The 15,732-nt window shown below is 36.4% G+C and overlaps 2 protein-coding genes across 3 annotated transcripts; one reads left to right on the forward strand and one right to left on the reverse strand.

Annotated features, from left to right (window-relative positions):
• Positions 1-10,700: 10,700 nt before the first annotated feature.
• LOC149238681 (phospholipase D alpha 1-like) lies at positions 10,701-12,499 on the reverse strand. 2 transcript variants are annotated; one of them, XR_016245411.1, is made up of 3 exons: positions 11,988-12,499; positions 11,710-11,878; positions 10,701-11,546 (listed from the first exon to the last, which is right to left on the reverse strand). XR_016245411.1 is itself a non-coding variant. In XM_089367024.1 (2 exons), the coding sequence occupies exons 1-2, from the start codon at positions 12,093-12,095 to the stop codon at positions 11,822-11,824; spliced, it is 165 nt and encodes a 54-aa protein (XP_089223150.1). In that variant the 5' UTR covers positions 12,096-12,499; the 3' UTR covers positions 10,701-11,821. The 2 variants fall into 2 exon arrangements, 1 of the variants encoding a protein (XP_089223150.1); XM_089367024.1 differs by having other exon boundaries at positions 10,701-11,878.
• A 1,909-nt stretch (positions 12,500-14,408) lies between these two features.
• Positions 14,409-15,521, forward strand: LOC149238682 (uncharacterized). Its single transcript, XM_089369641.1, has one exon. It carries the CDS (start codon positions 14,409-14,411, stop codon positions 15,519-15,521), a length of 1,113 nt encoding a protein of 370 aa, XP_089225767.1.
• The last annotated feature ends 211 nt before the right edge of the window (positions 15,522-15,732 follow it).

Consider the following 15,732-nt stretch of genomic DNA (forward strand, 5'->3'; position numbering starts at 1 on the left):
CTTGCATTCTGTGTGTTTTTTGAGATTCAGAACATTTCAATATTTGGTGATTCAAAATCCATGATTGACCATGTTAGGGGAGCCTGCCACATCAGCTGTCCTCATTTATCAGGGTGGATGGACAGGATTATGTATTTCTGGAGAAATATGAAACAATGCTCAATCCACCACATCCTTCGCTCCCAAAATGTTCAAGCTGACCGTCTGTCGAAGAAAGGACTGTCTTTAGAGCCTGGATCTTGGTCTTTGATGATTTCTGATGATGATCATTCTTGCTTCATCTAGGACTTTTCCATCGCTGGATTATGATCTTTTCTTTTCTTCCTTCTCCTTTCTTGCTATTCAGATAGTCTCTTTTTGTTATATGTGTATAGTCATCTGCTGATCCTACCATTGAAAAGACTGTTTTGTTCTAATTTTGGTATGATGATGTTCAAATCTCCTTAGGGATGTCCTATGTCTGCAAGTTTTTGTTTTCATGTGCTCGCAAGGAGGCTAGTTTTGAACCTTGTTGTTTCTAATATGTACTCTTTATATTGACTCAATATAATACTATGAAGATTTTTTTCTCTGAAAATCAATGGATTATTTGCAATGCGCAATTTTTTTTTAAAGTCACGTGGGAATTGAGAATTGGGAGTAGGAAGATGTAGCATTCCCACGATGATTCTCTGTAATATTCCGTGGGACCACACTGTATACGATCGACGTGTTGGGATGTCATGTATGGATGCATATTATCTTTTTCATGCCATGCCATTCATACATACATAAAATGCGCGTAACTAAAATAAAACCTAATTTTTTTTGCAACATTGTTCATGCCATGTGGAAAATTGAACTTAGAATAATATTTGACTTTGTGATGGAGGGCGCTATGGTAACCGCGTTCGCCATTACATCATGGGCTGTATATGCCAAGTTGCCAAAAAATCTGGTAGGCTGGAACTTCATCAGTAGTACTTATAGAATAGGTATTAATTAGCAATTGCACCAGATGTTGTAAAGGAAACGTCGTAAGGCATAAATTCAAGAAGCATTGTGACATATAAAGAAATTGAATATGAAAATTTCATTCTACTAAAACTTACTGGAATCTAACAACCATAGTCACAAAGGAGTTCTTAACTTATTAAGGCGCTCACTTTAATAAAAAAAATTAGCATTAAATTTATGGAGATATTTTCTCACAGTTGTCAAAGATCTCAATTTTCACCTTCTATAACCACAGACCAGTAACAGACACCTTCAAATAAAGTATAACATAGATGACCATATTGTGAACCACTGCACAAAAACAAATATTGAAAAGATGAAGAATTGTTCAATTCCATTCTACTTGTCTGTAGTTCTCTTGTGGTTACCTTGTGCAACCTTGATTTAGATTTCAACTTATTGAGCCACACTAAACCTGAAAGAGTATCACAATTATGAAATGAGTATGGATATTTTTCTCTCTCTATGCACACATTGATAGTGATTAATACCGTTCACCATAGCAAAACATTTCTCAGCGCTAGATATGGAGCTTCCTATGTTTCTTTTGACCAAGCAATCTCCCAAAATATTAACTTATATTCCCATCAACTAGGCAATTCCAACTTTCCACATTACGAAACTTGTCAATTTGAACACAAAATGTGTTGTCCAACCACTCATTTGAAAGATTATTGTCCTCTACTTTGTGCAACAGACAATTTGTAAATATTAGTTCATGAGAGTGGGTTATGGTTTGATGAAGCCAAAAAACCAAGGGAGTTTGTTGGTTTCCATTTCAGTGAATTTAAAATAGTTTGACAAGTTTCAATTTGCTTCATTTTTGAGCCATGGAGACAAGGCTTATAGGATTAGTATTAAGCATTTCAAGTAGAGGATTTAACCTTCTTCCAATGTGCAGAGAACCATGTAAATCTCAAAATCTTACTGACATGCATGATCATTAGCGCACCAAGGAACCTTGGCAACCAACCAACTCCTCATGAAGATTGATTCACCCTACAAGTGATCAAATCCTTAATGAATTAGGAGAGAACTAGTGAATCAAAGGTTCAACAAAGTTTTTATTAAGTTTTTATTCATGTTAGGAGCCAACGTGCCAACTAATTGAGTTCAGAGGCTTGTAGTTCAAGGCTTGGTGAGTTCAAAGGCTTGTAGTTCAAGGCTTGGCACTTTAATAAAAGTTTCCTTTGCCAAAAGAGCCAAAATGCCAACTCCCCAAGTTCAAAGCCTAACAAGGTTGTAAAACTAGCAACATCTTTTTAGCTAAATTTGGTGAGCTTAAAGGCTTAGAAAATGCGTCTTCCTGAGCTGGGATTGGCAGCTTCAAACCCACCCTTGCTTTTCTCTCCCTTGAACCCATCTTCCCACTGAAACAGAAAGCTTGCCTTTACTTCTATATACCCTCTTTCTCTCCACAACATTATTTCACACAAGGAGAACCGTTTACCTTCATTCTACAATGCAAGTCCGTTGAAACCATGGCCATCTACCTTCATTCGGCAATGCAAGCCCGTTTCAAGCCATGGCCTTCTACATTCACTCTACAACGCAAGCCATGGCCTTCTACCTTTAGGGTTCGCTGGTCGAAGAAAAAGATGAAGTTTAGACTGTTATTGTTTCAGCTATAACTACATTTTAAAGGTAGCAAACATTTTAATCATCTAACATCAGATCAAACAGATCATAGTTTTAAGATAAGAGGAGAGTGGATTTTAGAGGGGAACGCCTTACGACATAAAAATAAAATTAGTGTATCTACCCCATTCAACCCATTGGATCCTAAAGCCAATCACAACACGTTTCTATCTTCAGAAACCTCAAGGACATGCTAACCTAGGGAGATTGTTATTGTAGTTGACGGTTGAATGGGTCAGCTACCAAAGCCAAGTCTATGTTGGTTAAGTTCTCTCTGTACTAATTATTCCTAAGCCTTTATTCTAACAAACTCTTTGCAATAACCTCTGATAAATTTCTCCCTCAAATTATACCTTCTTTGGTCATCTGTTCGTAATGGACAAGATTCGTAATAACTGTCATGCCACCAACAAAGAAAAGGCTGTTAAGATGGAAGCATAACACTAGATGTTATCAAAGCAACTACTCCATTGCTACAACTACAACAAAACTTGGTAATGTTGTAGCTGAAGAGGGCAGCATAGACTAAAACTAAAAAGGGTAGATGATTGTCCAAGTAATACTTGAAGTCTGTTATAGATAGTTGAGTTTTTCCCACTCTCTTCAAATTTCTTTTCTTTGCGTGCCCAAAATGGATCAAGTGGGCATTTCTAAGAGCATTCCTTGTTATGACAGGGATTGACAAATTTAAGCTAGAGTCCAATCCAGGCTAACTCTCTTTAGTTGAAACTTGAAACCATATGAACAATAAGTCTCGTCTAAATTATCATCCGCAAGAGCATATCATGAAAGGTAGCAACACGAAATACCTCAAGAGCATCATGAAAGATAGCATCATGAAATACCGCAAGAGCATCATGAATATTATATAGCCAAAAAGTCCCCTTATTAAAATTGCTAGATCACACTTTCAAAATTTGTTGAAAGATAGGAAATCTACACTGTAATGGTAAGGATCATCAACCATCTCGTCAAACAAATGAAGCATGCATCATACATTTGGACTACTCATTCAAAACATGACTAAATTTTTTTAAGAACAAATAATTCACTACATTATTCATTGAAATGAATTGTTAGCTTTTGCAAAGATGATGTGTTTACTTTTGCAAACTACAACTGAAACAAAACTTGGCATTGTAACAGCAGAGGGCAGCATAGCCTAAAACTTAAAAAGGCAAATGATTGTCCAAGTAATACTTGAACTCTGTTATAGATAGTAGAGTTTTGCCCAATCTCTTCAAATTTCTATCCTTTCCCTGCCCAAAATGAATCAAGTGGGACATTTCTGAGAGCACTCCTTGTTATGACAGGGAATGACAAATTTAAGCTAGAGTCCCGTCCAGGCTAACTCTCTTTAGTTGAAATCATCTGAAGAGCAAGCCTCAACTCTTTTTTTAAAATTACCAATCATATTGAAATACTGCAAGAGCAATCATGAAGATTATATAGCCAAAACATCCCCTTATTAAAATTGCCAGAAGTGGAGCGTTTACCTAGAGTTCTTTGGTGAAAAAAGAAAAACTATGAATAGGAAAAATCATATTAAATATCTATCTCTCATAATCTTTGCAAATGTTTTTACTGACAAATTCAACGCATGCTCATTTTAATAGGGATTTTGTTCAGATAAGATACAACTTACAATGATGAGCTTTTTATCTACACCAAATTTTCTCATGAATTTCAGAGACCAACAATTGTAGAATCTGGCAGTTCTCTGCCGAGCAATTCTCATACTAAACATAATATTTCCCGGCTGCAATATCATCTGTACAAAAAGAAAAGAAAAAAGGTAATCCACCAAACACTTAGACATGGATTACAAAATTTGCTTCTCTATAATAGAGCTCATCTTTAGCCATAGCCATATTTGTCCTATGGTCACTAAAGAGTAGCCATATTATCCCTTGTTCTTTCTGACCTATGGTCACTAAAGAGTAGCCATATTATCCCTTGTTCTTTCTGACCTATATGCTGACGTGTGTAAATAAGCTTGATCTCCATGTTGTTGATGTACCATTGAATCTGAGGAAAGTGTGAGTGATCTTACCACTCGTTCACTGAAACAACCTGCCACAGATTTTAAAATTCTTTTCATTCAGGATGACTTTCTCCATGACATAGCCTTATCCCTACATGTCATTCAATAAGCGTTTCCTTCTCCATGCTCAACTTTCCAGCGTTCATGCCTTGGCGCATGGCGAATATGCTTGGCCCTATATCTGATTCACTAGATGTCTCCTTGTCAATGTTCAACACTCCACCCTTCACATGGTGGTAAATATCTCGCAGAACTGAGGATCCTGCATTCGAATCCACATATATCTCCATGAAACGTTTTTATGTCAAATAAAGAATCGATGTAACATGCATTTTTGTTTTCAACGCTTGCATAGAATTCAATGCCTCCATTACTCAGCTATGCCGAGGAATCACCCTCTTCTCTAAACTAAGTGAAGCCATGGCCTTCTACCTTCACTATGCAACGCAAGCCATGGTCGTCTACCATCAGGGTTCCCTGGTTGAAGAAAAAGATGAAGTTTAGACTGTTATTGTTTCAGTTATAACCTTATAACTACATTTTAACGGCAGCAAACATTTCAATCGTCTAACATCAGATCAAACAGATCATAGTTTGATAAGTAAAATAGTTTGATAAGTAAAATAAGAGGAGAGTGGAGTTAAGAGGGGAATGCCTTACGACGTAGAAATAAAATTAGTGCATCTACCCCATTCAACCAATTAGATCCAAAAGCCAATCACAACACGTTTCTATATTCAGAAACCTCAAGGATATGCTGACCTGGGGAGATTGTATTTGTAGTTCAAGGTTGAAGGGATCAGCTGCCAAAGCCAAGTCTATGTTGGTTAAGTTATCTCTATACTATTTATTCCTAAGCCTTTGTTCTAATAACCTCTTTGCAATAACCTCGCATAAATTTCTCCCTCAACTTATACCTTCTTTGGTCATCTGTTCGTAATGGACAAGATTCGTAATAGCTATAATGCTACCAACAAAGAAAAGGTTGTTAAGATGGAAGCATAAAACTAGATGTTATCAAAGCAACTACTCCATTACTACAACTGAAACAAAACTTGGTAATGTTGTAACTGAAGAGGACATCATAGATTAAAACTAAAAAGGGTAGATGATTGTCCAAGTAATACTTGAAGTCTGTTATAGATAGTTGAGTTCTACCCACTCTCTTCAAATTTCTATCCTTTGCCTGCCGAAAATGGATCAAGTGGGTCATTTATGAGAGCATTCCTTGTTATGACAGGGATTGACAAATTTAAGCTAGAGTCCAATCCAGGCTAACTCTCTTTAGTTGAAACTTGAAACCATCTGAAGAACAAGTCTCGTCTAAATTATCATCTGCAGGAGCATCATGAAAGACCGCAAGAGCGTCGTGAAGATTATATAGCCAAAAAGTCCCCTTATTAAAATTGCTAGATCACACTTTCAAAATTTGTTGAAAGATTGGAAATTTACACTATAATGATAAGGACCATCAATCATCTCGTCAAACAAATGAAGCAGGCATCATACATTTGGACTACTCATTCAAAACATGACTGAAAAATTTTAAGAACAAATAATTCACTACTTTCTTCATTGAAATGAATTGTTAGCTTTTGCAAAGATGAGGTGTTTACTTTTGCAAACTACAAATGAAACAAAACTTGGTAACGTTGTAACTGCAGAGGGCAGCGTAACTTAAAACTTAAAAAGGCAGATGATTGTCCAAGTAATACTTGAAATCTATTATAGATAGTAGAGTTCTGCCCAATCTCTTCAAATTTCTATCCTTTCCCTGCCCAAAATGGATCAAGTGGGACATTTCTGAAAGCACTCCTTGTTATGACAGGGAATGACAAATTTAAGCTAGAGTCCCATCCAGGCTAACTCTCTTTAGTTGAAACCATCTGAACAGCAAGCCTCGACACTTTTTTAAAATTACCAATCATATTGAAATACCGCAAGAGCAATCATGAAGATTATATAGCGAAAATGTCCCCTTATTAAAATTGCCAGAAGTGGAGCGTTTACCTGGATTTCTTTGGTGAAAAAAGAGAAACTATGAATAGGAAAAATCATATTAAAAATCTATCTCTCATAATCTTTGCAAATGCTTTTATTGACAAATTCAATGCCTGTCTCATTTTAATAGGGATTTTGTTCAGATCAGATACAACTTACAATGATGAGCTTTTTATCTACCACTAAATTTTCTCATGAATTTCAAAGACTGGCAGTTCTCTACCGAGCTATTCTCATGCTAAACATAATATTTCCCAGCTGCAATATCATCTGTATAAAAAGACCAAAAAAAAGTAATCCACCAAAACCTAACATCGCACTTGGTTCTAAAACACTTAGACAGATTACAAAATTTGCTTCTCTATAATAGAGCTTATCTGTAGAAATAGCCATATTTTGTCCTCTGGTCACTAAAGAGTAGCCATATTATCCCTTGTTCATTCTGACCTATATGCTGATGTGTGTAGACAAGCTTGATCTCCATGTTGATGATGTGATCTCACCATTCGTTCACTGAAATATCCTGCAACAGATTTTTAAATTCTTTTCATTTAGGATGACTTTCTTCATGACCTAGCCTTATCCCTACATGTGATTCAATAAGCGTTTCCTTCTCCACGCTCAACTTTCCAGCTTTCATGCCTTGGCACGTGGTGAATATCCTTGGCCCTATATCTGATTCACTAGATATCTCCTTGTCAATGTTCAACACTCCACACTTCACATTGTGGTAAATATCTCGCAGAACTGAGGATTCTGCATTCGAACCCACATATATCTCCACGAAACGTTTTTCTGTCAAATAAATAATCGATATAAAATGCATTTTTGTTTTCAACGCTTGCATAGACTTCAATGCCTCCATTACTCAGCTATGACGAGGAATCACCCTCTTCTCCAAACTAAGTAAAGACATGGCCTTCTACCTTCACTCTGCAACGCAATCCATGGCCGTCTACCTTCAGGGTTCGCTGGTCGAAGAAAAAATAAAGTTTAAACTGTTATTGTTTCAGTTATAACTACATTTTAATAGTAGCAAACATTTTAATCAAATCAAACGGATCATAGTTTGACAGGTAAGATAAGAGGAGAGTGGATTTTAGAGAGAGTGGATTTTAGAGAAGAACGCCTTACGACGTAAAAATAAAATTAATGCATCTACCCATTCAACCCATTCGATCCTAAAGCCAACGGCAACACGTTTCTATCTTCAAAAACCTCAAGGACATGCTGACCTGGGGAGATTGTTATTGTAGTTCAAGGATGAACGGGTTAGCTGCCAAAGCCAAGTCTATGTTTGTTAAGTTCTCTCTGTACTATTTATTCCTAAGCCTTTGTTCTAACAACCTCTTTGCAATAACCTCTCATAAATTTCTCCCTCAATTTATACCTTCTTTGGTCATCTGTTCATAATGGACAAGATTCGTAGTAAGTGTAATGCCACCAACAGAGAAAAGGTTGTTAAGAAGGAAGCATAAAACTAGATGTTATCAAAGCAACTACTCCATTACTACAACTGAAACAAAACTTGGTAATGTTGTAACTGAAGAGGGCAATATAGACTAAAACTAAAAAGGGTAGATGATTGTCCAAGTAATACTTGAAGTCTGTTATAAATAGTTGAGTTCTGCCCACTCTTCAAATTTCTATCCGTTGCCTGCTGAAAATGGATCAAGTGGGGCATTTCTGAGAGCATTCCTTGTTATGACAGGGATTGACAAATTTAAAGTAAAGTCCAATCCAGACTAACTCTCTTTAGTTGAAACTTGAAACAATCTGAACAAGAAGTCTCGTCTAAATTATCATTCGCAAGAGCATCATGAAAGATAGCATCACGAAATACCTCAGGAGCATTATGAAATACAGCAAGAGCGTCATGAAGATTATATAGCCAAAAAGTCCCCTTGTTAAAATTGCTAGATCACACTTTCAAAATTTGATGAAAAATTGGAAATATACACTGTAATGGTAAGGACCATCAACCATCTCGTCAAACAAATGAAGCAGACATCATACATTTGGACTACTCATTCACAACATGACTAAAATTGTTCAAGAACAAATATTTCACTACATTTTTCATTGAAATGAATTGTTAGCTTTTGCAAAGATGAGGTGTTTACTTTTGCAAACTACAACTGAAGCAAAACTTGGTAACGTTGTAACTGCAGAGGGCAGCATAGCCTAAAACTTAAAAAGGCAGATGATTGTCCAAGTAATACTTGAACTCTGTTATAGATAGTAGAGTTCTGCCCAATCTCTTCAAATTTCTATCCTTTCCTTGCCCAAAATGAATCAAGTCATTTCTGAGAGCACTCCTTGTTATGACAGGGAATGCCAAATTTAAGCTAGAGTCCCATCCAGGGTAACTCTCATTACTTGAGACCATCTGAACAGCAAGCCTCGACATTTTTTTTAAATTACCAATCATATTCAAATACCGCAAGAGAAATCATGAAGATTATATAGCCAAAATGTCCCCTTATTAAAATTGCCAATAGTGAAGCGTTTACCTGGAGTTCTTTGGTGAAAAAATAAAAACTATGAACAGGAAAAATCATATTAAAGATTTATCTCTCATAATCTTAGCAAATGTTTTTACTGACAAATTAAGTGCATGTCTCATTTTAATAGGGATTTTGTTACCTGGAGTTCTTTGGTGAAAAAATAAAAACTATGAACAGGAAAAATCATATTAAAGATTTATCTCTCATAATCTTAGCAAATGTTTTTACTGACAAATTCAGTGCATGTCTCATTTTAATAGGGATTTTGTTCAGATCGGATACAACTTACAATGATGAGCTTTTTATCTACCCCAAATTTTCTCATAAATTTCTGAGACCAAGAATTGCAGAATCTGCCAGTTCTCTGCTGAGCTATTCTCATACTAAACATAATATTTCTCGGCTGCAATATCATCTATACCAAAAAAAAGAAAAAAAAAGTAATCCACCAAAACCTAACATCGCACTTGGTTACAAAATTTGCTTCTCTATAATAGAGCTTATCTGTAGCCATAGCCATATTTGTCCTCTGGTCACTAAAGAGTAGCCATATTATCCCTTGTTCATTCTGACCTATATGCTGACATGTGTAGACAAGCTTGATCTCCATGTTGCTGATGTACCACTGAATCTGAGGAAAGTGTGAGTGATCTCACCATCCGTTTGAAAGCCACAGAATAGACAGATCCCGATCTATCATTTGCGAAATTTTTTTCTTTGAGAAACCCAGACTGCTCAAACACTGTAATCTTTTCTTCTAAGGTTTCTTTCGCTAGATTAAACGTTCCATGTACCGCAACTACAAAAAAGTTCATTTTGGATCTATAAAAAAGGAACCTAGGGTTGAGATAGACCACTCTTCGAAACTGAGCAGGGGTGGTCAAACGACAGCCCTTTAACAATTCCAACACTTCTTCCAAATTTTGAGTCGATTTTTCCCTAAGAAGACTGTTGTGATGTCTAAAGTATTTTGCAAAACAAAAATAAAGAATCTGTAAAATTAACTAGCAGACAGGCAATCGCATTGAAGAATTTCAATCCAACCGACAGTTCATCATTCATGGAGGAGAAACTATGTCAAAGGAAGAAATGGAAGCAATTTTGAATAACGCTTCATCTGTGTTTAGGCTTATGTCAGAGCTTGAAGGCAGAGTTGAGACGGTTTCAAAATTACTCCATCTCATCCAATGCCATACTTCCTGCTCCATGAAACAATAATGAAACAATAATCTGAACTAAACCACACACAATTAAAGTAATCCACAATCTACACGTCATTGATACATTGAATAGATTTCATTTGCACATTTTATGATATTAAAAGAGAGAAATACATGAAACTAAATTTTAGACATTGAACAGTTTTCTTAATGCCTGATAAGGAAAACACATACATATGCATCTGTGTAATTTGGAGGTCCGATCGGTATAAAACTCTGGTTTTGGTAGCCTTTAACCACCAAACTAAAACCAAAGAAGATGCCGATAATTATGTTCATGAATACATAACTAAATAACAACCAGTAACTATGTTCTTGACTACATAACTAAATAACATCCAACAAACCGAAAGTTGCTGGGTGCAGACTCCACTTCAGTTTTTTCCCTATGAATCGTGGAGATAGCACTTATAACAATTGCCTGACACATTTCAATGCCTTTATTTGCAATTACAAAAACCATGAACGTCTGATTGTTCATGTATCCTCAATTCAAAACAATTTTTTACAAGAGCTTAGTTGTCTGTAAAGTTCAAAACTTGTACTCAAGTCAGATGCATTGTCCCCTCCATAATGGAATGCATCATGGATTCAATGGCTTCATCCTTAGAGGGATTAGTTTTTTTCCAGAGAATATTATTCAAAGAAATCATAAATGCATCCTGGAAAACCTTAAATCTTAAATCTGTGTCACCATAGACTAGAGCAGGTATAATTTCCTGGATTATGGTCTTTCTCATTTCCTTCCTCTGTTCCTTGGGGATTTTCTGAAGAGCCTCTATCACATTTATATTATTTTCTTCAACTGTCTCTTCTGCTATGCAAACTGAAGATGCCATGGATACTTATAATATGCTGTAAAGGGATTGAACAACACATGAATGCACCCAACTTTAAGAGAATCGAACAGGGATCTCCGAGTAGGGCTATCACCAGGAGGCTGAAGGTAGAATTCGGATTGCATGAAGAGCTTCACTGTGTTTTTGGGACCTAGGCAAACGTAGGAATTGCAGTTCAAAAAATTGCAACTCTATGGTCTGCCTAACACTGTTCAATGAGGACGGAACGAATGGATTTTGTATTGTTGCATCTTGGAGAACCTGCAAAGCTTATTAGATGGGGTCTCTGGCTTATCCTGATCTGCCATTGCCATTGCCAAATATCTTCATCAGAAAGAGGATGAAAGAAAATACAAGCATCCAAGTATTTAAAGTGCAGTAGAGATTCAACAGTCCCATGTGCATGAAAGAGAACTCCTACATTGCCAGCTTGGTTAGCACAGTAAATGTGAAAGGAATCATACCATCGTGGGTTTTTGGGTTCGTCAAGGATCTGAGTTCAACCCACTAGAGCTTTCTCTAGACCGAGTTCAACCCACTAGAGCTTTCTCCAGATCGATGGTCGCGTACAGTCTGTTAGCTCCTTTTCCAAACCCCATAGTCTCTTGAATGCCCCTCAATGTCTTGAATGAACTGTAACCATAGACACAAACAATAATAAAAAAAAGGACAAAAAGACAAAATGAATCACAGAGGATTCGATCGTTCTATATCTTAGAACTCAAATTACGCCATTTTTTACCTTTCTGAAGAACTTGGGAGCTCCTCCCGTTACTCGACCAGGATCACTCAGTGAATCTGCCTCGAAGATAGTTACATGGAGATTTCCATGAATCAATAGCCGAGCCATTACTGATCACAGCCCATTTAGAGCGATTTCTAAGCCAATCTAAAGATAATCCTTGCAAAAATGGAGTCTTTGTTCCATACACAGGAAAAGGAGCCTCCATAGTTATTAGCAGGTGGCTTACAAAGTCTTCCTCTATCACCACCATTGCTGGTCTACTGAAGCCCTCCTATTTTACTTATTGTGTGGTTTCTTTACCGTTACAGCTGCTTGGCAGTTAATAAACTCATGGATATGCCGGGAGTTAATAACCGCATGGATATGCCCCGTATCCCATGGATATGCATAATGGAGTTATCAATCTCACGGTATAAAATAGTTAATAACATCATGGATATGTCAGGAGTTAATAACCGCTGGATATGCCCCGTATCCCCTGGATATGCGTAATGCAGTTCTATGGCAGTTGGGAGAGGGCATACTATTGGGTATTAAATACTCGGTTATATGGTTCTTGATAGTTGTTTAACATACCCATTTATTTTTTATTTAATGCTCAATAGTATGCCCATTAGCTCTTGCGGTTGGGAAAGAAAAAAAGAAAAAAAAAAAGTTGCTATATTACAGCAAGGTGTTGGAGATGGCATAGTCGATTTAATAGAAACTTTTCCATAATGAATATTTTTACAGAAAGCATCTTAGCGTGATTGTTGTAATATTGGAAAAAAAGGGTATAGTTTTAAGTGGTTAGGTTTTTCCGAGTTTAAGCTTCTCTCACATTATTTTTTATATGAGATTTTTTAACCATTACTAAGTTTTTGAAGTCTTATTTCAAAACAAATAACATTTTTATTATCTTATTATTAATATTGTGAATTAATTAAATTTCAATGTTAAAAAAACATAATTTTAAATAAATTAATATAGATTGATTTTAAATTTATTAAAAAATAGACTTATTGTTAAATATTCATAATTAAAATAAATAGTTTCATTAAATTTATAACAATATATATAATTTTAATAGTTGTTAATTATGTGAAGAGGTGAGGTGAGGTGTTTTCTGGCTCAATATGGTAGAGATGGTGTAATGTAATATTTAACATTTTGACTAAGTCAAATTATATAAAAATTAAAATTAAAATTAAATTAAATAAAAAGATTAATGTAATATAGTGTAACATTTTAGCTTGGTCAAAATAAAAATAAAAATAACACTGTTAAAATAAAATAATATTAAAAATAAAAGTGACTCGCAGTATTGATCTGTTGTATTAAGAATCCATGATTTTTCCCATGATATTCATGTGGAATATATCCTATTTAAAGGGAGAAATTAAACCAACCTAGATCTATCTTAGCTCTGGATTTACCAAGAGCCCATACCATATTTAAAGAGAGAAATTAAACCAACCTAGATCTATCTTAACTCTGGAACTACTAAGAGCCCATATCCTATTTAAAGAACATATACTTGTCAAATTTTCAAGAAAATAAAAGTACTAAATTGTATATGTTTTCAAGATCTTTATATGAAATTAGAGATATTTTACAGTGATTAAAAGTTTCTCAAATTCATAATCACTTTATTTTTTTTAAATCATTTGAAAAATTTATTAAGAGGGTGCAAGACGAAGGTGCTCACTCAAGTGTGTTATCACGTAGACCTGATACCGGACAGACCTCCTCAGCTAAACCTGGTTGTCTCGATATTAACAGGTCTTCATCAAATTTTTGCGCGCCTATCCCTGAGCCATCGGATGATAAGGTTGTCCCTTCTCCTTCGCCAATGCAATTGAAAGATTTTATTGTCGGCTCCCATCCCATTCCGATCTCATCCTCCTCCCCGTCGCCGGTTAAGAATCTTCTTCCATCCTCAAAAGGAAAAGAGCCTTGGGTGGCAGCCACTCCTTTCAATTCCCCTGAGACATCTCCGGTTAATAGGTATGACAGTGACATTGATTTCTTGCTCTGTAAAAAATCTCTCGAGCTGGAACCTCTGACCATTCATAAACCGAATAGCCCTGCTTCCCCTTTCATAAGCCCTAATTCCGCAAGAAATATTACTGTTAGGAAAAAACACATTGGAGGTAGTTCGCATTTTAGGGGGAGATCGATTGTTTCAGAATCTGGAGTAAGAAATTTATCCCTTGTAGATGTCCCCATTCATGATATGATTGATCTTCAGCGCCTTAGAGCGAGCATGGCTGGTGAGCCTTCCAAATGACTTTTATTGTTTCCATGAGTATTAGGGGTTTAGGTGCAAAACCAAAATTCTTGGTGCTAAAGGAAATCTTCCATTCAGCTCGACCAAAAATCATTTTAATCCAAGAAACCATACACAGCAGCCGAGTCTCCATATCCTACTTTAGGGAAATGTTTCCTACATGGTTTATGGTTGCTTCTGAGGCAAGCGGTCTATCAGGGGGGCTGGCAGTCTTATGGGATCCCGATTGGATCATTGCCAAAGCCTACAAGTGCTTTGCTGGTATTCTTATTTCCGCATTTCTCAGAGGAAGTTTTCATATTAATATTCTGAACACCTATGCGCCCTATAAGAACATGCTCCCTTTCTGGGAAAAATTGTTTGCCTCCGAAATTTTTGAACTTGAATCTCTGATAATAGTAGGAGACCTAAATCTAACCTTAAGCTCTGATGAATGTTGGGGTAAATGCAGAAAAAGAGACCCGCTCGCTGACCATTTTAAGCTGGAACTTCTTAACAAAAATTTTGTGGATATTGCTCCTACTAAACTGATGCCTACATGGGACAACAGTAGAACGGGAGAAGCATATATTGCCAAGAGGATTGATCGGTTCATTCTGCATGCTAGCATTATAGACAAAATGGGTATGCCCATCTCATCCATAGGAACCGCCTTCACTTCTAATCACAGGCCTATTTTCCTCAGCTGGCGGGAGAAGGGCTTCAGAATGGGATATCCATTCAAATTTAATAGAACTTGGTTAGAGGACCAAGATTTCAATGAAATTATATCCAATTCATGGAAGGATCTATCGGCAAGAGATTTATCCCCCCCATTTATGACTTTTAGAGAAAAGTTGGCGGTTCTGAGAAAGGTGGCGAAGGAGTGGCAACATGATAAAAGGAAAAGGGACAGACAGTCGCTTCAAGACATAAAAAAGGAGATGGACAGCATTTTAGGAGCTATGAATGCAAATGATTTTCCTCTCAGCATCAAATGCCGCATAAGAGATCTGGGAAAAAGAAAACAAAAGCTTTTGGAACAGGAGGAGGCATCATGGAGGCTCAAAAGCAGGGAAATCTGGCTAAAGGACGACGATTGTAACAGTAGATTTTTTCATAAAGTTGCAAATGCCAGGCGGGAAAAAAACACAATTTGGAGAATTAGTGATGGTAAGGGTGGTTATTATGTATCCCAACAAGATATTTCAAATGAAGTTGTGAGGCATTTTAAAAATCAATACAAAAGAAGGGAAGTCTATGATTTTCAGGATGTTCTTTAGGGGATTGAATTGGCTCTAAAAATGTTTGATGATGAAAGAAATGTGAGCTTTTTCCAGCCAATCACAGAAGAGGAACTCCTTGGCATTCTCAAAGCTTTTAAAAAGGATAAAAGCCCAGGCCCGGATGGCTGGACCATAGAATTCTTCACTCACTTTTTTGACATCATCAAAAAAGACCTGCTGAGGATGGTTGAGGCATCTCGTATGTCTG

This window comes from Pinus tabuliformis, chromosome 8, assembly GCF_031772625.1.
Source record: "Pinus tabuliformis cultivar Carrire ecotype Pingquan chromosome 8, CPIR1, whole genome shotgun sequence".
NCBI lineage: Eukaryota > Viridiplantae > Streptophyta > Pinopsida > Pinales > Pinaceae > Pinus > Pinus tabuliformis.